The sequence below is a fragment of the Heptranchias perlo genome, chromosome 18 (genome assembly GCF_035084215.1).
Source record: "Heptranchias perlo isolate sHepPer1 chromosome 18, sHepPer1.hap1, whole genome shotgun sequence".
Lineage (NCBI taxonomy): Eukaryota > Metazoa > Chordata > Chondrichthyes > Hexanchiformes > Hexanchidae > Heptranchias > Heptranchias perlo.
The window spans coordinates 30088520-30110384 of record NC_090342.1 but is presented as its reverse complement, the minus strand read 5'-3'; the positions used below and the strand labels follow the sequence as shown (position 1 = coordinate 30110384).

At 44.3% G+C, this 21865-nt stretch overlaps 1 protein-coding gene across 6 annotated transcripts in view; it reads right to left on the bottom strand.

The window, feature by feature from the left end:
- Window positions 1-4097: 4097 nt before the first annotated feature.
- LOC137334709 (cyclin-dependent kinase inhibitor 1-like) overlaps window positions 4098-21865 on the bottom strand; it is a 29587-nt gene continuing 11819 nt past the window's right edge. For all 6 annotated transcript variants that reach the window (XM_067999599.1, XM_067999596.1, XM_067999597.1 and 3 more), the window contains one exon: window positions 4098-7255. In XM_067999599.1, the coding sequence (XP_067855700.1) occupies window positions 7197-7255 (59 nt within the window). In that variant the 3' untranslated portion in view covers window positions 4098-7196. The remainder of the gene's footprint in view (window positions 7256-21865) is intronic.

The window sequence follows — 21865 nt, the reverse complement described above, 5'->3', positions numbered from 1 at the left end:
CATGCTCAGTTTGGGTTCCACCAGGACCACTCGGCTCCAGACCTCATTAGAGCCTTGGTCCAAACATGGACAAAAGAGCTGAATTCCAGAGGTGAGGTGAGAGTGACTGCCCTTGACATCAAGACAGCATTTGTCCGAGTGTGGCACCAAGGAGCCCTAGTAAAATTGAAGTCAATGGGAATCAGGGAGAAAACTCTCCAGTGGCTGGAGTCATACCTAGCACAAAGGAAGATGGTAGTGGTTGTTGGAGGCCAATCATCTCAGCCCCAGGACATTGCTGCAGGAGTTCCTCAGGGCAGTGTCCTAGGCCCAACTATCTTCAGCTGCTTCATCAAAGACCTTCCCTCCATCATAAGATCAGAAATGGCTGCACAGTGTTCAGTTCCATTCGCAACCCCTCAGATAATGAAGCAGTCTCTGCCCGCATGCAGCAAGACCTGGACAACATCCAGGCTTGGGTTGATAAGTGGCAAGTAACATTCGCGCCAGACAAGTGCCAGTCAGTGACCATCTCCAACAAGAGAGAGTCTAACCATCTCCCCTTGACATTCAATGGCATTACCATCGCCGAATCCCCCACCATCAACATCCTGGGAGTTACCATTGACCAGAAACTTAACTGGACCAGCCACATAAATACTGTGGCTACAAGAGCAGGTCAGAGGCTGGGTATTCTGCGGCGAGTGACTCACCTCCAGACTCCCCAAAGTCTTTCCACCATCTACAAGGCACAAGTCAGGAGTGTGATGGAATACTCTCCACTTGCTTGGATGAGTGCAGCTCCAACAACACTCAAGAAGCTTGACTCCATCCAGGACAAAGCAGCCCACTTGATTGGTACCCCATCCACTATCCTAAACATTCACTCCCTTCACCACCGGCGCACCGTGGCTGCAGTGTGTACCATCTACAGGATGCACTGCAGCAACTCGTCAAGGCTTCTTTGACAGCACCTCTCAAACCCACGACCTTTACCACCTAGAAGGACAAGGGCAGCAGGCACTTGGGAACAACACCACCTGCACGTTCCCCTCCAAGTCACACACCATCCCGACTTGGAAATATATCGCTGTTCCTTCACCGTCGCTGGGTCAAAATCCTGGAATTCCCTACCTAACAGTACTGTGGGAGAACCTTCACCACACAGACTGCAGCGATTCAAGAAGGCGGCTCATCACCACCTTTCCAAGGACAATTAGGGATGGGCAATAAATGCTGGCCTATATGTGCTCGCTGTGAGTCTCACTCTCTCTGCAGGGTGCTGCACGATAGCGCTGTGAGCGGGACTAAGCTGTAACTAGTGCACAGTTAAATGGACTGTTGCAAGAAGTCTTTCCACAAAAACAACAATGGTGAAATTATGCAGTTGGTTCCTAGGATAATGCTGCTCTCTTGTGTTACCACCAGATGGCACAGTGTACTCCTACCAAATGCTGGAGTTCTTGGCTGATAGAACAGTTGGCCAGAAAATATGTGTGGTGCTATTTATTCAATCAGTTTGTAGAAAAACATTTTTCCAAATAAGTGAACAATTTAGATAACTAAAATTTATTAATCCCAATGTTGTGATGTATGAAACAATATTAATTCAGCACTGAAACTGATATGTGTTATGATGAAATAATTATATACAGAAGCTCTGAACAGTTCAGATGGGTGGCTTTCAACTGTACAGAACAGCAACTTGTGGACATATTGAACAATGTAATAAAATGGTAGTGTTTCCATGAGTTGTAAGTTTGTGCGTTATCTGTCCTTAGGTCAATAACATTGTGCGTTATCTGTCCTTAGGTCATTGATGAAACAATAGCATCACATTGAAAGGCTATTGCACTGTTGTAAAATGCCTGACTAGGTTCAATTAGAATTCATAGTTAATTTTACTGTTGTTAAGACACAGAAGGAATTGGCTTTATTTATTTTGCTGTGTGATACAGCAGATAAATCAGAAGAGGAAGAACAACAGAAGCGAGGATTAATGCAAGTAAATCACTGATTGTCGGGAATCCAAGCAACCGAGTAAACTCAACAAATCCAGCTTCTATTAGCCATGTATTGTGTACACAAGAGACACATGCTTAGAGCTTTTATAGTTTACAGTATGAATCTGAATAAGGAATCCATTTTCAGAAAGAAAAGTTCTGTTATCGTTTATTATTTTGGGGGTGGGCGGGGGGTATGGGGGAGGAGTTGGAGTTGTAGAGAGAGGATTTTACATTCCAGTCTTGTTTCAACATTATTCTATACTGGAAAAAGAACTCAGAGAAGGAGCAACCCTGTTTTTAATTTTCTTTTTAAAAAAGACATTTAAAAGTGATTTTTCTCCTTCCAGTATTTCTCTGTGTCATGAACCACTTGCCAACCAAGAAGGCATCCACAAACAGGTTCCCAGGGCTTTAACAATACTGTCCCTGGATGGCATACCAAGATCAAGCATTAGCTGTGTGTGGAATACCTCCATTCTACCCTGTGCAGTACAATGTGTTGACCAGATATGCTGCCAGCTCAATATTTATTCTTCAGTAAAGTTTTGTGCTGATGGTGACGGATTTCAGTGCAGAAGGATAGAACTTACTTTGACATCAAAGGGATGATTTTGCTTGAAGAGTGTCTATTTGAGTATCACCAATTGCTAGGAGGAGGGGGGGGGGGGGCGGTAATCTTGACGTCGTGGCCTATGTTGTTTCTAATTGTGCATATGTGTAAACAACTTTCACTGGTCAATGTGAAAAAGCTACATCATTAAATAAATTAGCTACATCATTAAATAAATTTAAAATAGAAATAGACAGTTTCCTAGAAGTCAAGGGAATTAGGGGTTACGGGGAGCGGGCAGGAAATTGGACATGATTTTAGATTTGAGGTTAGGACCAGATTAGCCATGATCTTATTGAATGGCGGAGCAGGCTCGAGGGGCCGATTGGCCTACTCCTGCTCCTATTTCTTATGTTCTTAATGTGCATCCATGAGGTACTAATATCATGACGCTTGTACTTCGGGCATAGCCACTGGCCCAACAGTCACAACCAGTCATCCAGGCCCACATATTCTAGGATTAAGTAGCAGACATTCGACACCGAGTCTATGGGCACTGAATGGATGTAAATATGGGACAGCGATGTACTTAGGTTGCTTTGTGGTGATAAGGGGGTAGAGTTTCAGTGGGGGTTCTGCCGATCTCCCGCAGTAACTTCTGTGGAAGATTGGTGGAAACTCTGGAGAAGTGGCGTAGACAGCCAAAAAAAAAAGCACATCATGATGTTCGAGTGGGAAGTGAGCTGATCACGTGCAGTTATGTGTCGATACTTCAGTGTCACAACATCTGCTGAATCTGCATCAGCACTTCTTCTCTAAAAGAATGATGGCACGCTGGAAAACTTGGTAAAAGTCGGGTGTTCTGGGCTGTAGAAAATTAGGTTTACAACGAGGTTGCTACCAGCTGTGTAAGACCCGTATCAGGAGCAGGCAGTATTAGATCAGTATAAAAGCAGCTTTAAACAGCACCAAAGTGGTTTCTGTTTATTTTTTAAAGGAAATGGGGTATAATTCACGATTCAGAATTGAATTATGTGCAGCTTAGGCTATAAACACAGCAAGAGGTGACAGTACTCCTCATAAAGGAACTTACAGTTGGATTAACAATCGAGATGGAAATAGTTCTGGTCTTTGAATTTACATAACTGAAGAGAGTTGTTCACGGATCACCCAATCATTAAATCTGAAGCAGGTGACTAACTGTAGGGATTCAGGCCTTGGGGTAAACAGTTTTATGACTAATGTTTGATTTATGGTTTGCTAAGAACTGTGAGCCAATCGCATGTAAATAAGCTGTTTCCCAGCTTATTGACAAACCTTTGAATTTCTGTTTGCCTGTCAAATAGTAAGTGACACATTTTACTTACTTCAACTATTATCAGTGAGCACCACTGATTCATCAATGTGTACGGAAACAGCCCTACACTACGAATATAAATTTACTGCATTGCACTGTTCGGCACTTTTTGGGACGTGTAGGGTAGTTGAGTTTTGCTCTGCAAGGCCACAGTGTTGCTCAAATTATCAACGTAAAAGCATTGAAAAAACAGCTGGAAACACAGTTAAGCTAACAAGACAAATTCTGTATATTCCTGTGACATTGCTGCAGTGTTTATTCAATACTGACAAGAGACCAAGAATTTCCCAGTATAATTGCTGTGCAACATCACCAAAGGGCGATACATACCCTCACTCCTCAGTAGTGAAATAATGTATTACCCCATAACAGTAACAATCTACAAGAAAACATGCAAATATATTTTATTCATAAAGATACCGTGATATGTAACACGTCAGAGATTCTTCTATATAATTTAATGGCTTAGTGGGTAGATGTACAGCTATACAGGTCATAAAAGTTCCATAATTGATCTCTCATTCCCAGTGATGATGAGCCAGCTGATTACAACTGGTGATGATGAAACCAATGAAGGTTCTTGTTCCTGATCACTATCCAGTGACCCTTGCTGGAAAGCGCATGCATGGATATTGGTAGGATTGGGCTCAGCTGTCAGGGGCTCACCCAATATCCATAAATTCTTCGATTGCCCGCTGACACTCATCGTTAGGCTCTTACATGAACAATGGGCACTAGACTGAGGTATCAAAGGGCTACTGGCCCCCATGGAGCAATATCCAGTCGGTGCTTTCAGGTGGGTGGGCAGAATTTGGGCAGAGAAACAATTTTTAAAGCTACTGATTATATTACACTTGAACAGTGAGTGCCAGCAGCACAGGTCATGGATTACATAGATTATACAGAACGTACAACACAGAGACAGACTATTCGGCCCAACAGGATGAAACCTGAGGGTTTGCTGGGCTCCATGGCTATGTTCCAGTGCATTTACCAATTAAACCATTGGAGGGATTCTGCTTTTTCTAAATCTATGTAACTTATTCACTAACTCCAGTGGCACTGACAAACTCATTATAAAGAACAGAACCTCCTCCTCAGTGTTCTGCTGACAGCAGCTATTACAAGTATCAAAATATGTCTCGCCATTGTCATGTGAATGTTTCTTGATTTCTTTTACACGGCTCTGACGTGACCTGATGACTGAAAGTTGATTTAACTATAATGCAACAACTTAGATCTCACTTAGTGAGGGGAAAACACCTATATGACAATATTAACCCTCTACCTGCTACTTGGACTGATGGCAGAATAAGGGATTCCTTCATTAGCATTACAGCCTGGGAAAATATGCCAGGAGAACCTGGCCTTTTGCATTTCAGTATAATTAGATGAGCATAAAATGAACTGCATTTATTGGCTAAAACGAAAAGCACAATGAAGACATGTTTAAAGTATCAGGCCATCAATCTCTTGTCTACAGGATGATGAGTAGGGAGCTGTTTGAGGTTACAGGGCATGAAAAGGAAATTATTCAGGATGGAAGAGGTTAAGGTTGGAGATAAAATCATGGCAAAAAGAACATTTCAGGTGAAGTTAGCTGGTATTGTTGAGATAACTTGGGAAGACAAGATCAAAAGAGAAAAACAGGAAGACAAAAAGACTGACTTTTTTCTCTCACTGTGTTTGTAGATGTCTATAATACACTTTATATACAGAACGTAGAACTACAGCAAATATCAGTCCAACCAGAATGACATAAATCAAACATTCACAAGCTGCAAGCCTTTTCTAAAAATTAGTCTCCACTCAGGAGACAAAATGGGAGCTGGGATTATACAGGGAAAGGCTGAAGGTTGATTAGATCTGGTAGTTACAAATTCTGATATAGTATTTCCTTCCATCAGACTCCATGTTTTTTTGCTTAGTCATCTGCAAACATGGCCAAACCATTGTTTTCCATGGAAGCTGCAGGGTTCTCATGTTCTCTTCAGCTGAGCAGGGTGAGAACAGTTTTGTAAATAAGAAATTGGTAGTGACCCTGCTGACTGATAATAATGGGGCAAATCAGGACTTATTTCTGTATCTGTAGATTTCCTTTTGTGCAATTTGTCCAGTTAAGAATCAACACACCAAAATATTCATGGTGTCTTTCCCTTCTCCAAAAAAATCCCACTCTGGAGACTTAAATTCTTCTTGTAAGGGTGAAGAGCAGGAGAAACCTAAATATGGGAAAATTAGTAATGTTCAACTCCTGCTTTGAACCAAAATGTAAACAATTTAGGCATACAAAAGACAACAGGGCTCTAAAGAAAAGTCTCTGAAAAAGGATGAGAAGTGTTTGGATTGGCCCCCAAACTTCTGGGGGGGGGGGGAGGGGGAGAAATGTCTGTCCAACTATCTTTCATGCTCCATTGAGGGGTGCATATTTTTTTCCAATTTCTTCCATGGGTTTCTGCTCTGTTTAATCTTGTGGACAGTCTACACCCTTGCACTGCTGAATCGAACAGGCTGCAAGATTATCCATGGCAGCCTAGCTTGTTTCATTTCCAGTTCAAAGCAACAGTACTGGAGATTACTGATCTTTGGTGAATGTTGTGGAGCCTGTAATTTGACCAAACTGTAGACAACCTCAACATCACAACCCTTCAATGCATCGTTGCTGTGCATTACACTGTGTTTTCTTTATGTGAGGCAGAGACTAAATCAAAGGATTAGGAAAGAAGACTGCTTCAAAATAAGAACAAATGAAAAAAAATCAATTATATGCTGATGTTCGCAATGAGGAAACTGTTTCTGAAATTCATTTTGCCCAAAGTCCTTGCGCTGCAGAAGAGATGGGAGTCATTTTTTTAACCAAATGAACAAGTAGTCTGGGTTTGACTTTCTCCAACAATACAGTTAATTTTTTTGTCCTGCGTGTTTTAGCCTTTATTTTTAGCATCCAAAAGACGTCCGGAGAAAAATTGGATAGGGCCTATTATTGGGTGCGGGTAGCACGATCTGCTATTAACCCACGTCCGATCGCCCCTGAGCAGGACGAGACTGTCCAAATAAAATGAGGTGTTCAATGATGGGAGGCTCAGCCTATTGGTGGACCATTGTTTTGTTTAAAATAATTTGTACCCGATTTGTACTTTTTTTTTAACCCAATTCGTAGATAATCTGTAGTTTAACAAGAATTCTACAAGGTTTTAATATAAAATATCTTCATGCCACATTTTCTTCAGGAACCCACGGCAGTTTTATTTCAAATGATGTTCAGTCCCTTTGAGACCATCTCTAGGTTTTCTGTCCTGGAATCCTACTTTTTTCTGCTGTGGTGGATTTGACGTGTGCATCTCTTTTTCGCAGAATAATAATCTGTGGGAGAAACAGAAACAGACTGAGTACACAAAACCAGTGCAGCAATCAAACACAACACACAGTAACTGTACAACAAGGCCTTCACTGTGCTGCATGAAATCATTTTGCCCACTTTGGACCTCCTATTCAAAAAAACACATGGGCCTCGATTTTAAAGTGTAAGTGAGCCCCGAAACGGCCGGTGAACCTGGGGAGTCCAGGGAAGTGGAAGGTCAGCCGAGCTTAATGGCTGGACCTCATTATCATAAAATTTCTTGCTGACCCGCCCGAACATGGCCACATCTACTACCTGGCCAGCAGGCAGAAGCAGGAGTTCAGCGGCAAGAGGCCGCAGCCAGGGACCAACGTAAATGGTATGGTGGGGGGGGGTTCTGGATGTGATCAGGAGTGGGGTGGGCAAGGGAGGCCCCAGGCTTCCTTGTAAGGCCTGGAGGAGTTGCTCTTCCTGGGCCGCAAGGAAACCTAAAATTAAATGTAATTACTTATCTGCCTGGGCCTCTTCTGGGCCACGACCACAGGTCTGACCTAACAGAGAATCTGACACTGCTCCCCCGCTCAGGCCTCTGACTAATATTACAGCCTGGACCCGATATGCATATTTAAAGTAGGACCCCACTGCCTGCCCGCGGATGTCCCGCTCAAAAGAGCAAGTTGACATCAGGACACGGTGGGAAGGCAGTGGGATCAGAGGGGGTAAGTGACTGCACTCATTTTAACTGTCCACCCACCTGGTCTCCGCCAGGCAGGGGGGGGGGGGGGGGGGGAGTTAAAATCGGGCCCATGGTTCAAATGTGCACTGCTCCACCCCAAAGAAATCATTATTTTAAGTCAGCTTCACTCATTAAAATACCAATTGTAAAGTAAAATATTCATACAACTTTTAACAGCTGAACAAAAATGTTTTGGCCACTTAAAAGAGTATTTTTCCATTTAAAATTATAGGCTTACTGCCACTGGAGGTAACTGACAAGCTATTTAAGTACAACAGCCTCAGGCAGGTCACATTTATTGGTCGGGTAATAAAAAACAATATGTTCACCATCGGTGATGTGCTGTGCTACTGCGGCACGCAGTGAGAGGGCACGATTGTGATCCACTTCCTGATATGCTGAGCTGCTGATCACAGTTGTGTCACTAGGGGCAGGTGGGTGCTGAGCACAGCAGAGGCCAGAAAATTTGCCCCAGAGAGGGATATGGACAATGAGAGGGAAAATCATCCATGGGCCAATCGGACAATGAGAGGGAAAATCATCCATGGGCCAATCGGCACATCCTCTGGAAATTCGACACAGGATATACATGGAGCACTGCAGCTTCCTTCTTGTAGTTTGTCATTTAAAATTCCCAAACAAGATGCTGCCTTAATAAATTGTAATATATGTAGCAGTATTTAAAACTTCAGATGAGGTTTTCATATTTTGTTGGTAAAGCAATTAAATCCAGTACAGGTATTTAAGTTTCCTGAAAAATCGTTAGAATTGTTCATCTAAAGATTGTTCTATATGGACTTTTTAAATTACAGCTTTAAAGATAAAACTGTGGACTATGTGATATTGCAAGTGCACTCCATGGTATAGGCTGGGGGTTGCCCCTCAATACGCATTCCCATACAGGATCCCATAATGGTTTGAATGCTTGTGGAAGTAGCTATTGATTTTATTCTTTTTCTGGACATTATCCTATTTATCATAAAATGAAATCCAAGTAAATGTCAAAAGTAACGAGTGCTGTACATTGAATACTTCTACCATTACATCGAATACTTCTACCATTACATCGAATACTTCTACCATTTTGGTTATTTTCTTCACAAATTAAACTTCAATTGGTTGCTCAAGATTCACATGAAGTTCAACAATTACCTCTCTCCATTTATTCAAAGCTAAATGGAAAAAGGTGATTGAAAGGACTGGTCCACTGAAGATTACATTCCAATTATCTTGCAGCGATTACATCACAGCCTCACTGAAAGATCAGCTTGTCATTACGCATCAACTGAATGAAGCGTTCTGGCTGTGAATATCAGCCACAGTATCTGCACCAGGAAACAGACCTTCTCAAGACAACTGAAAATAGCAGCAAAAGGTAGGACTTAAATTTTATCTTTGAAAGGACACTGATATGCATTACAAAAAGCATGTGGTTAGGGAAGATAACAACTCTGGGGTTTCAGATAAACGGAAGCCACTGGAGCTTTGACGCAGCAGTTATGACCTGCTTGATGTGGCTATTTTCTAGTGAACACTGCCACCATCTTTATTTGCAGTTAGTTTTCATGTTTAAAACCTCCTCCTGTAATGTGTTAAGTTTGGCAGCAACACTATTTCTGCCACAGCCATAATAATCTACCAGTGATTTTGGGTGCATATGTAAGCCTTGAAACTGGCTGTTGGGTTTAACATCAACTGTTTTAGTGGACAATAGTCTAGATAAGACAACTACAACTTATTTCTACTTTTTAAAGTGCATGAGATCTTTCATGGTTTTGTACATTTTACTTTACCTGCAAAATACAGTATAAAAATAGAGACTCAAGGCCCGATTTTAACCCAGACAGGAATCAGGTGGGCAGGGACCAAGGCGATGACAAGTCCCCCTGACCTCGGCAGCGTGAGACCCTGCAATTTTAACTCCCAAACCTCATCTGTATGCCCCTTGTCAGTGCAGAAGGGGGCATGGGAGGCCTAAACTTTCCTTGTGGGACCTGGAGGAGCTACTGACCTTTCTATTTCCCCTTAGTGTAGACTGAGTTTGTTGGGAAGGGTTGTGGAAATGTTTTAAGTGCATGGAAGGAGCTGAAATATGGGAGTTTAGCTTGAGCACAGGGAATATGTGGCATATGCTTGGTGTGTGTGTGTGTGTGTGTGTGTGTGTGGGGGGGGGGGGGGGGATCAACGTCTGAGTTTTCATAGCAACTTCTTCTTTGATGGTGAGCTGTAATCATTTAGGAGCTACTGCCATACTCCCATCGAAGCACTCCAAGTGTGCCACAAGCCAAGCTCTCTGGGCAAACTTTTCTTGTATGAATAGCCTACTCAAATAAGGGAGAGGGGATCCATTGCAAAATGCCATGTAGTCTGTCCCAAGCTCTCAGCGCAGATGCAGCTAAATTATTAAAATCCCAAAGTTTAAGAAGTTGAATGCCTTTCAATGACAGATTTGCTATTCTAGTTCCTCAGGTACTTGTGTGAGTTCATTTAAATCTTGCACTGCTTTTATGTGAATTTATTCAATTTATTAAAATTCACTCTATTTATCCCTGATTGGCTGATTAGATCTTCTGATTCACTCCCAACCTTGGCCCTCCCAATTACATAACTGATTGGCTGACTGGATCACGTGATCAACTCTGAGCCTTGGTCCTCCAAACCACATCTCCCAGATCTGTTCTATGTCTACTCTCCCCAGCCCCCACCCCCAGCCCTACAGGTGCCCAGATTACCATCAATTTTAAAATAATTTTACATTTATCTACATCAGAAATCCTCTGAAGACAACAATCTGGAGCTGAAGTGACTCGTGTTTGGCACTCACACTGCACTTGTCGACTGTATTTACAGCATTGTTGTTGAACTACATTCCTTGCTGTTGGTGGCGCTGAAGATCTACAAGCACACGTTTCACCGGATGCCCTTGATGAACTATAGTAAAGCTAAATGGTTCCCACTGATGGCTCTTATGATTGGGTCCACCATTTTGGGTCTAGCTGCTGCTGGAGAGTCCTCTCAGCCACCTTTTGGCAAAGTGTTTTTGCTTGTATGGGCCTCAGCCCAACACTGGGGAAGATCCCAGCTAAATGCCAAATGTGAAACTTTTGCATTTACTGTTGTCAAATCTACCCTGCAATATAAACAGACGATTTGGCACTAAGAGGAATTAGCACAATTACAGCACGACTTCCAGTGTACAAGGGCCATTAGAATCACGGTTTATTAGTACCAAGTGGTGGTTGTTCATACAATAAAATGTAGCTGCTTAAGTTCACCTTTTCCAATTACATTTCAATTGCTAAGTTAGAACTAGGGTGAAAGACATGTATCAGTATAATTTTTTTTATAAACTCTACATTACACTACACACACAATAGTGAAACGGAATTCCAGAAACTTCCAATAAAGACTCAATTGAGAGGCCGGACATATGAGGGAATTTTAGATGTTATACAACACTATAGAAGCCAGTTATAATACAAACCACCAGGAGAAATTTTAAACACTAAATTCAGGTAATATTTCACATTTAAACTCATACCAAATGCTTTTTAAAAACTTCAATGATAGTATAAATCAGAGACAGTGAGACAGAAAGAAGTTTAATTAAGTTATTCTAAAATCTTTAATTTTTTCCATGCTTATTATATCAGAGAACTTTAAAGTTTTTTAAATTTTTTTTTAGAAAATGACTGAGTTTTGAAAACTTTTCGAGTAAACAAACAGAATAATTGCATACACTTGTGTTTGTTTATATTATTAGAATCCTAAACATCGTAATTCATTACAGCTGTAGAAACAACTCCCTGTACAGTCTGCGAGGACAGTAACTTTTTGTGCTTTAAATAAAGTGAGAAGATGCTGCTGATGGCAGAGAAGACGGGGAACCTGGTGATGGGCAAAACTGGGTGGCAGACTGGTCAGGAGGGAGGGCAGGGGAAGAGGGGTAACGGTGAAACACGTTTGAGGAAGGGGGGGAACATGAGGGTCCAGAGATGGGCTGCACTGTAGGCCAGGTCACACTATGGTCTATTTCCCTCTCAACACTGTCACACTTAAACATGCCCCATGCTTCCAGAACCAGCTCCTTCATACTTCCAAACCCAATGGTCTTCAGTGCTTAGGACTATCAGCGTTTCAATCTTGCAGAACCCTGGGACACCCTCCCACATCCCACAATAGCCCTCCAGTGATCAGACCCATTTGATTCACTCCAAGTCCTTCCAGACTCCAGATCTACCACAACCAGACTCTGCAATCACCTTTCCCAGTGCTTCCACATTCAGGAATCTCCTCCCAGTGCTCCCACACCTGACACCTCCCAGCGCACCCTGACCTCGACATCTGCACCCTCCAGGAGTCTCCCCCCCAGTGCTATCGGAAACCAGGAGCGATATCCCCAACAAGTTCCAACACACCCTAGGACTCCCCTCCTGCAACTGTTAGAGTGTGTTAGCATTGGGAGTACTAATACCTCTTCTAATGCTCACAGTCTTTGGATCTGCCTCCTCCCCATCCTGCCAAATCACAGGAATCACCCAGTAAACCAAACACTCCACATTTCACCTCCAGTGCTCTCAAAGTTGATGTTCCCCTCCACAGTAGTGCCAGACCCCAAAACCGCTCCAATCCAACCAAAGCCCAGCAAACCCTTTAACTGTTGCCAAGGCTCACATCCCCATCTCCCACTACTGCTAAATCCCACATGCCTAACTCCAATCAGCTATATGTTGCCTACCATTTTCCCTGTGCTTTATAAAAGGTGAGATAAAATTAAATCCTTACTAAAGCAACATTAAAGAATAGTGAAGGCCACTAATTTACGGTTTTCATGGAAAAATGAACAGAATTGTGGAATGTGATTCCCAAAACACTAGTAAAAATCCCAGAATGCCACGTAATAAAAACAGAACTTGATTTTTTCAGTCACTGTAAATCAGTAGCCCTGATAATTTATTGTGTGTCACACAGCTTAACACCCCTGTTATAAAAAGCACGTCCTCTGAGTTACTGTGAGCAATGTCACCAGAGATCCACTGATAAGTATAAACAAATTTATACTAAGTAAATGTCTTACCACTGATTAACATATGAGCAAATGTCTTTCAATAATCTTACAAAGGAAGAGATTCACCATGTCCGTACCCTTTAACTTCAAACATAATTTTAGCAATCACACTTTAAAAAGGAAAAGAAACCCAGACATTTCTTCCTGGGTTCTGACCTACAGTCTGAAGAGCAAACAATCTGAAAACTCTAGATCCTTCTGAGCACCTAGCTGAAACTAACAAGTGCATTTCAATCTCAAAGTTTGCTGATCAAGCAACAATTATGCTCTAAATGACCTCTGAACCCTGTGCGTTCACATAACAATGATTAGACTTGTGGCCTTAAGGAGGCACAACATTAGCAGAATAATACAATCTCTATTACATCAATTTCTAAAAGGCAGGTCGGGGGCTAAATTGGGCCAAGCAGCGCCCGTTTTGTAGGCACTATGCAGCCTCCTAAACTCCGAAAATGGCATCCGGAATGCACGTGCACACTTCTAGCGTGACGTGCGCCAGATGCCATATTGGTAAAGGCGTTTGCGCACGCGCAGATAAAGTAGGGATGTAAAGTAGGGAGAACATGAGGTATATCAGTATGCAACGCTGATTTAAAGGTGCGGGTGCGATTTTGGAACTCAATACTCCAGCCAACGCACTGTCTTAACCTCGCAGCTGAACAGGTCTTGGATGGCCTGAAGCGCTATTTAAAGGGAGCATGCAGGTGTTGCAGGTTAGTTGCTGGATTAGTTATTCTGGCTGCTGGTACAATTGTACGTGTTTGTTGAATCTTCCTATACTTGGAGAAAGTTACAATATTATATAAAGAGTGATCTGGCAGGTCCTGCATTACTGTTGGTGGCATTTAAAACAGTATGCTGAACAAGGTTGCTGCCAGACATGGGTGGCTTGCTGGGGCTCCCGCTGGGCATTGAACATGACTGGGAGCATGCAGAGAGGTCAAGCAGAGCAGGTCAAGCTGCGAGAAGAGGGAGGAGGAGAAGGAGGAGGCGGCGCAGGACTCAGAGCAGGAGGCCATATCCAATGAGGACCTTTAGGGACCAATTCTCTTACCTCAACCTGAGCGAGGATCAGTGCATCCGACGGCTGTGGTTCATGAAAGAGGTCGTGACAAAGGTTTGTCAACTACTGCAGCCACTGCAGCCTCAAAGCAAGGCAAGGACAGCACTGCCTGTGGCTGTGAAGGTAACTGTGACACTGAACTTTTACGGCTCTGGATCCTTCTAGGCTGCTGCTGGCGATGAGTGAAACATCTTGCAGTTTGCAGTGCACTGCTGCATAAGGGAGGTCACTGAGGCACTGTATGAGTTGCGCAACAGATTCATAACGTTCCCTCTTGACAGAGAGAAGCAGGATGAGCGAGCAAGAGGGTTTGCTCACATTGCAGGCTTCCCCCTGGTGCAGGGTGCCACTGACTGCATGCATATTGCCATGCATATGCCACATCTCAATTCGGCCATATTCATGAACCGAAAGACATTCCACTCCCTCAATGAGCAGCTGGTGTGCGACCACAGGCAGCGCATCATGAAGGTCAATGCCCGCTACCCTGGCAGCAGTCATGACACCTTCATTCTGCAACAGTCCAATGTGCCACCTATCTTTCAACCGGCACGGCAAGTCAAAGGCTGGCTACTAGGAGACAAGGGCTATCCCCTCATGAAGTGGCTCATGACTCTGGTCAGGAATGCACGCACATGTGCAGAGCACGCCTACAATGAGAGCCATGCGGCCACAGGGAACATAGTCGAGCAGACCGTAGGCGTCCTAAAGCAATGAGCTGATAAGTGGCAAATAACATTCGCGCCAGATAAGTGCCAGGCAATGACCATCTCCAACAGGAGAGAGTCTAACCACCTCCCCTTGACATTCAATGGCATTACCATCACCAAATCCCCCACCATCAACATCCTGGGGGTCACCATTGACCAGAAACTTAACTGGACCAGCCACATAAATACTGTGGCTGCAAGAGGAAGTCAGAGGCTGAGTATTCTGCAGTGAGTGATTCGCCTCCTGACTCCCCAAAGCCTTTCCACCATCTACAAGGCACAAGTCAGGAGTGTGATGGAATACTCTCCACTTGCCTGGATGAGTGCAGCTCCAACAACACTCAAGAAGCTCGACACCATCTAGGACAAAGCAGCCCGCTTGATTGGCACCCCATCCACCACCCTAAACATTCACTCCCTCCACCACCGGCGCACTGTGGCTGCAGTGTGTACCATCCACAGGATGCACTGCAGCAACTCGTCAAGGCTTCTTCGACAGCACCTCCCAAACCCGTGACCTCCACCACCTAGAAGCTCAAGGGCAGCAGGCACATGGGAACACCACCACCTGCTCGTTCCCCTCCAAGTCACACACCATCCCGACTTGTAAATATATCGCCGTTCCTTCATTGTCGCTGGGTCAAAATCCTGAACTCCCTACCTAACAGCACTGTAGGAGAACCTTCACCAGACGGACTGCAGCGGTTGAAGAAGGCGGCTCACCACCACCTTCACAAGGGCAATTAGGGATGGGCAATAAATGCTGGCTTTGCCAGCAACACCCACATCCCATGAATGAATAGAAAAAAAGCTTCCGCTGCCTGGACCGTTCTGGAGGAGCCCTGCAGTACTCAGCTGAGCGGATGTCAAGATTCGTCGTTGTATGCTGCATGCTGCACGCTGCACAACCTCGCCATTATGAGAGGACAGCCCTTGCCACCTCCTATCCGGCAAGACCCCGAGCCAGAGGCAGAGGAAGAGGAGGAGAAGGAGACAGAAGAGGAAGTGGAGGAAGAGGCAAGGAGGCAACAAGATGCACAGGCCCTGTCTGCCAGGACTCTGCGTGCTCACCTTATTCATGAGCGATATCAGTAACCTCAACGACACCTCCCAAGTCACGAACAGTCCTACGCTCCTCACCTTTCCTCTCCCACATGACCATCAAATCATCCTCCTTATGATTACAAATTGCTTCCTCCTGCAGCTCATCGCATAAATAAAAACCCACCACCAACTGCGCCTTCAAATACAAATTTATAAATTAACACATGAAATGATGTAAACAACATTACACTATTCGCCCTTGTGCATTCCCTTAGTGCCTGACGTTTTGTGTGCCTTTTCCATTCCTAGTGCTCCTACGGGATGCATCCCCAGTGGCTGGAGCATGGGTGGTGGAAGGCTGCTGACCTTCAATCGATGAGAGTCCAGATGGCCTTGGAGGACGACCTTGAGCAGCTCTGGGCCAAGAGTGCCCGGCTTCAGACTGCACCATCTCAGCCTGGGCTGCAGCAGTCTGGCCTGGCTGGTTGACAGGTAACCGCAAAGGCACTGGCGGAGTGGGAGCAGGAATGCTGTCATCCTGAGAAAGGACAGTAGGTTCGTCTGCCATGGTGCCACTGCCACTTACACAGGGTGGGTGCCTTAGCAATCCTGATGATCTGCTGGAGAACAGATCTCTGGAGTGCTGCGACGCCCTGGAAACCCCGTTCCACAGTGGAACCCAGAGCCACGATAGCAGCAGTATGAGCCTATAACGCAGCAGTCTCAGCTCCAAATGAAGCATGCAGACTTTGGATGGCAACTGCTTGTGCTGCAATGGAAGTTGTGACATCGGTCATCAGACGCTGTATCGTGATGGGTTCCACAAGTGTACTGATGGAGGTGACCACCCGTTCCATGTGGGAAAGGATGGGCTCCAAGCTCTGCGCAAAGCCATGTGCCAACTCCTCTATGCCCCGTGACATTGCACACAGGCTTTCTGACAGGCTTTCCAGTGCACCAAGCATTTGGCTGTGTACGTCCATCAGCGTTCTTCCGCAGCCTGGACCACAGAAGTCATCATCTGATTCCTCTGCAGCAAAACTAGTCTGCAACCTCGCTCTCCGGTGAGCTGGAACCTGTGGTATCTGTTCCCCCCGCCCTGGCTCCTGTGCACTTGTGCCCGGTGTCTCACCACGTGCAGATCCCTCCTCTATCCCAGCCTTTACACTACACGTAGTGTCAGTATCTGAGCTGGTGGATGCGAGTGTCCGATCAAGTGATGGTGTAGCTTCATTATCACTGTCACCATCCTCCTCCATCTCGGATGGTGCTGGCTCCAGTTCTTGGGTATCTGCAATAACAAAGGGAGACGGTTTGAGTTGTGGAGCGGGGAGAGGAGCAAGTAAGACGAGTGTGCTGACACCATTTGCAGCACGTGAGTCAGAAAAGATTGTGGGATGAGGGAGATGTGGGAAATGAGAAGGAGGATTAGGTATGCAGAGACCCTCCTCTTCGAAACCTCCAGCACCGCCAGTGGCCACAGCCGCAGCGATGGCCCACTCAATTATCGCCAGCACAGTCTCCTCCATGGGGGTGAGGATGTGTAGGCGTGCCTGTCCTCCCCCAGGCCTTTCTTGCTGCCTGCTGTTATGTGCCACCTTCTCCTGCAAGATAGAGGGATGTGTGTCAGTGAGTGCCCTGCAACGTGGCTGTCATGGTTGAATAGCTGCCCGTGTGTGTGACCTGTGAGTTGTGGGTGTGTGGCTTGCAAGAGTGGTAATGTGTGAGAGTGAGATGCAGCATCCAATGTGCAGCGTTGCGTACGGATGGAAAGCATTTGTTGGTGGGAGGGTGATGGGGGGTGTTATGCGTGGAGCAGTGGATGATTCTAGTGGTGCAGTTGGTAGGAGATGCCACTTGACAGTTAAATTCACTCACCTTGACCACTCGTGTCAAATCACTGAACTTCTTCCTGCACTGCATTCACATGCGTGGTGTAATGCTCCTGGCATTTACTTCTAGCGCCACTGCCTCCGTAGCACGTGGCTGGAGGCCTCCTGCCCCCCTGCGGATACAGGAATCGCCCTCCGTGCATCAACCTCATGCACCAAGGCCTATAGTGCGTCATCTGAGAACCTTGGTGCACACTCTCTCGCAGGCACAGCCATTACTACGCATCTACCAGCAAAGATTTAATTGCCAATGCACTTCCTGCAGCCACAGTGCACCTCCCCTTTAAGAGGTGCAGGCTGCCTTTTAAGTAATGTGGGCCATGCCCTACATCGGGTCCCCTGCTGGTGCGTGCAGCCACTCAGTAGTGCAGGCTGCACGCAAAAATCATAGAGATCACCAGGCATCACGAATGTTATGTGCTGCCTGCATCTCAACCAACGGGCGTGGGGTAATCGCGCACCGCAATCCCAGCGCCTGTTTTCGGGGGTTAACCAATTTAACCAGTCATGTTTAACCAACATTATTGAATTATTTGCAGAAATAACAGAAAGAGTAGCTGAGGGCAATGTAGTGGACTTTCGGAAGGCCTTCGATAAAGTGTCACATAAGAGACTCATGACAAAGGTCAAAGTGTGTGGAGTTAGGGGCCAAGTAGCATAATGGATTTAAAGATGGCTACAAAACAGAAAACAGAGGGTAGAAGTTAAAGGAAGTTTCACAAACTGGCAGAAAGTGGGAAGCGGTGTCCCATAGGGATCTGTTCTGGGACCACTGTTGTTCACCATATACATAAATGATTTGGAATTGTTTCAGTTCCTTTTTTTAAAAAAATGCTAGACTTTGTTCTTAGCTTGAGTTCTGATTTGTTATGGTTATAGGAACATGAAATTTGGGCCAAAAGAGAGAGATAGAAATTTGCATATAGACAGTGTGATGTCTGAAGTGCAACAAACACTGAACGATGATAAGAAAAAATGCACCAGATGCATCATTTTTATGGTGGATCTCCCAGGACATTGCTCACAGTAAGTTGGGTGTTCGGTTGTTTTACAAGAGCAAGAGTTTTATATCTTATAATGCACATGTATTATTCTGCAAAGATGGATCTATATTCACTTAAGGCAACTAAATCTAATTATTGTTAAGTAAACATAAGCTCAGATCACCCTGGGTTTAATTACCATTTGATCAGGAAACTTTATAAATTGTAAAGTTTCAGCTCCAGATCAGAAACATTCAATAACTGGCTAACCCTCCTTTTTAAATTGATTGTTTTACATCTGGAACAAAGTATGATGTCTATAGTGTAATGCATGCATCCACCACATACCAGTTTTCATATTACTTCTGGATTTTCTATGTTGTGCCAGAGAATACGTTGTTTATAACAACAGGGCAGTTATCATTTAATGCACAATGTGACTGAATAAGTCAAATTGTATTTTTATTACATGGTATTCTGGAATTGTTACCAGTGCTTTTGAAATTGAATTCTGTGACTCTCTATTTTTTCATGAAAATGAAATGAGTGACTTTCATTATTAATTATATGTTCCTTTACATATATGTCCAATTTCTCCCTCAGCTTTTTTTTAATAATCGCAGTTACAGAGCAAGTTGGCAAGCAACAGGTACCAGCTTGGAGCCTCATACATGCCATTTACTGGCAACAGGGAAGGGTTCCTATGATTTTTCAGCACTGGGGAGCATTAGGGTTAGGACACATTGGGTGGGCTGGCTGGCTGTAATGTGACTTTCCAGCCACAAATGGTGGATGGCAGACATGGGGAGGGATCTGGCAAGGTTTGCAAGTTTCAGGGCATGGGCGGCTCTGGAAAGCAAATTAAACGGGTGGCGATCTAACTCCCTTGCCCTGCAGCTTCTTCCTGTCTCCCTCCCCTTTCCTATGCACCACCTCTTTCCCACCACCTGCTCACTTGTATGCCCTTCTCCTCCTGCTTCCTCCACCCTGTCATTCCCATTGTGTTCCCTACCTGTCACCACAGCCCCATTTATTCCTCCCATCCTTCTCACACCCACCATTTTCCTCCCCTCCCCATCTATAGCCTGACCTAAAAGTGCTTACAGGGCTATAAATAGTCTATAGTTTTTTTTAAAAAATGATTTCAAAGCAAATTACTTGTTTCCAGCTTTTGTCAGGAAACCGGCAAAGAGGAAGGTCAGTGACAGGGATGGGGAAAGAACATAGGAACAGGAGTAGGCCATTCAGCCCCTTGAGCCATTCAATTATCTCAGGGCTGTTCTGTATCTTAACTCCATCTACCCATATTGGTTCCGTAACCCTTAATACCCTTGCCCAACAGCAATCTGTGGGAATCAGCTAGGCCTGAGACTTCAAGGCATGGAGGCAGACAATAAAGCAACTAAGAATCTAGCCCTGAGGGAGCAAGGAGCATAGTAGATGGCCAGGCCCGAGGCCAAAAAGTAGTGGGGGTGAGACCCAAAGTGGCCGAAGCTTGAGCTCAAAGCTGTAATGTAGAATGCAGCAGACAGGGGACCGGCTGAGAATGGGTGGGAGGAGGTTGACAGTAGCAGAAGCAGGCCCAGGGTAGTCCATTGGCAGTGGGGGCTTCAGCAGGGGCAGCCAAAAAAATTAGAAAGTTTAAATTTAATCTAACTTACCTTCTAAGGTATGAAGCTGGGCCTGCAGTGCCACCTGGGCTCAAGAAGTAGTAGGCAACAGCGACACCTACCGTAGACACCAAGTAATACAGGACTCAAGAGATAAGTAAAATCAATAGAAAATGTGATGGAAATAGGATGAAGACAAAAATGTAAAGGGAAAAATAGTACTGTACATGCAAACAATAGAAACTGTGCACAGATGGAAAATTTTTAATATATTATGTACAGATGTTATTTTAACTACGCACTCAGTTTTCATTTCTTAACTTGTAGCATTTTATAGCTCAAAAGAGGTGGTCGCAAAAAAAAAGTCACAATTTTGACAGCTAGGGACATTCTAGAGTTGGTCTGCAGATCACCTTCCAACTTGTGGCACAACTCCTAGAGGGTTTCCTAGGAAACAAAGTCTCCTTATGTACAGTTTCTGTATGAGGTGAAGGTAAAATCTTCCGGTGGTACACAGATACCTCCTGTGCAGCCTTATCTGCTTATTTTCTCTTTACTGCTCCCCCTCATCTACCTATTTGGCAGAGAGATAGAGGGGTATTCCAATGGGAATGCCGAAATGGTAAGATTGAAATGGCTAAGTCTCTCCAAATTTGCAAGACAGGCAGCCATGCAAATCGGGTAACAACTTATAGAGCCTCAAAATGGTTCAGTTATAAAGCTGTTATTAGTAATGTAGCAACTTGAAGGCACCTCAACCCAAACTGCTACAACCCTGGGGAACGCCCATTTACTACAAGTGCCCCCTACAACAGTTGTAAATTAAGGCACAATGATGGAAAACTTAATGCCGTCATCATGCATTAATTTAAATTCTTACTTCAGTTAGTGCATGGGCGCTTTCTCTGTCTGACATCATTTTTGATGGAAAATCACAAGGGATGCAGAAATGGAGGGAAGGAACTGTGGAGTGCGCTCCCAATCTATTTCCTGCCTCAGTTATGCTGAGAAATGGGTAAAGGATGGGCAGAAAATCTAGGCCCATATTTTAAATGATAAACTATGAAATTTCACTTCATTTTTGATATGGCAATTACCTTACTATAAAAGATAGATCATGTTAACTATCTTCAATGTTTAAAAACCATATGAACAAAGAGTAAAAATTTCTTTCATGTGCTATCTGTAGTGAAATTGCAAACATTCTTTATATATATTTAGGATTTCAGTACATAACGTTAACAGAGAAAATCTTCTCTCAAGGTACCACTTTAAAACTGTCACCGTTCATGGTGCAGCAAGTTGATGTACTGGTGAGCAGCAGTACAGAGTACAGGGTCTTGGGTTTGCAGCTTTCCCTGAGAGTTAACTGTATTTTGTCTCAGTGTTCAGAGGAGAACAGGTGAGCTGAAGGTTGTTGTGTAAAAAGAAACCTCACAGTGACATGTGAACACAATAGAGCCCATCAGCCTACTAACTACAGAAGCTGAAAATGTTGTAAACACTCAGCAGGTCAGGCAGCATCTG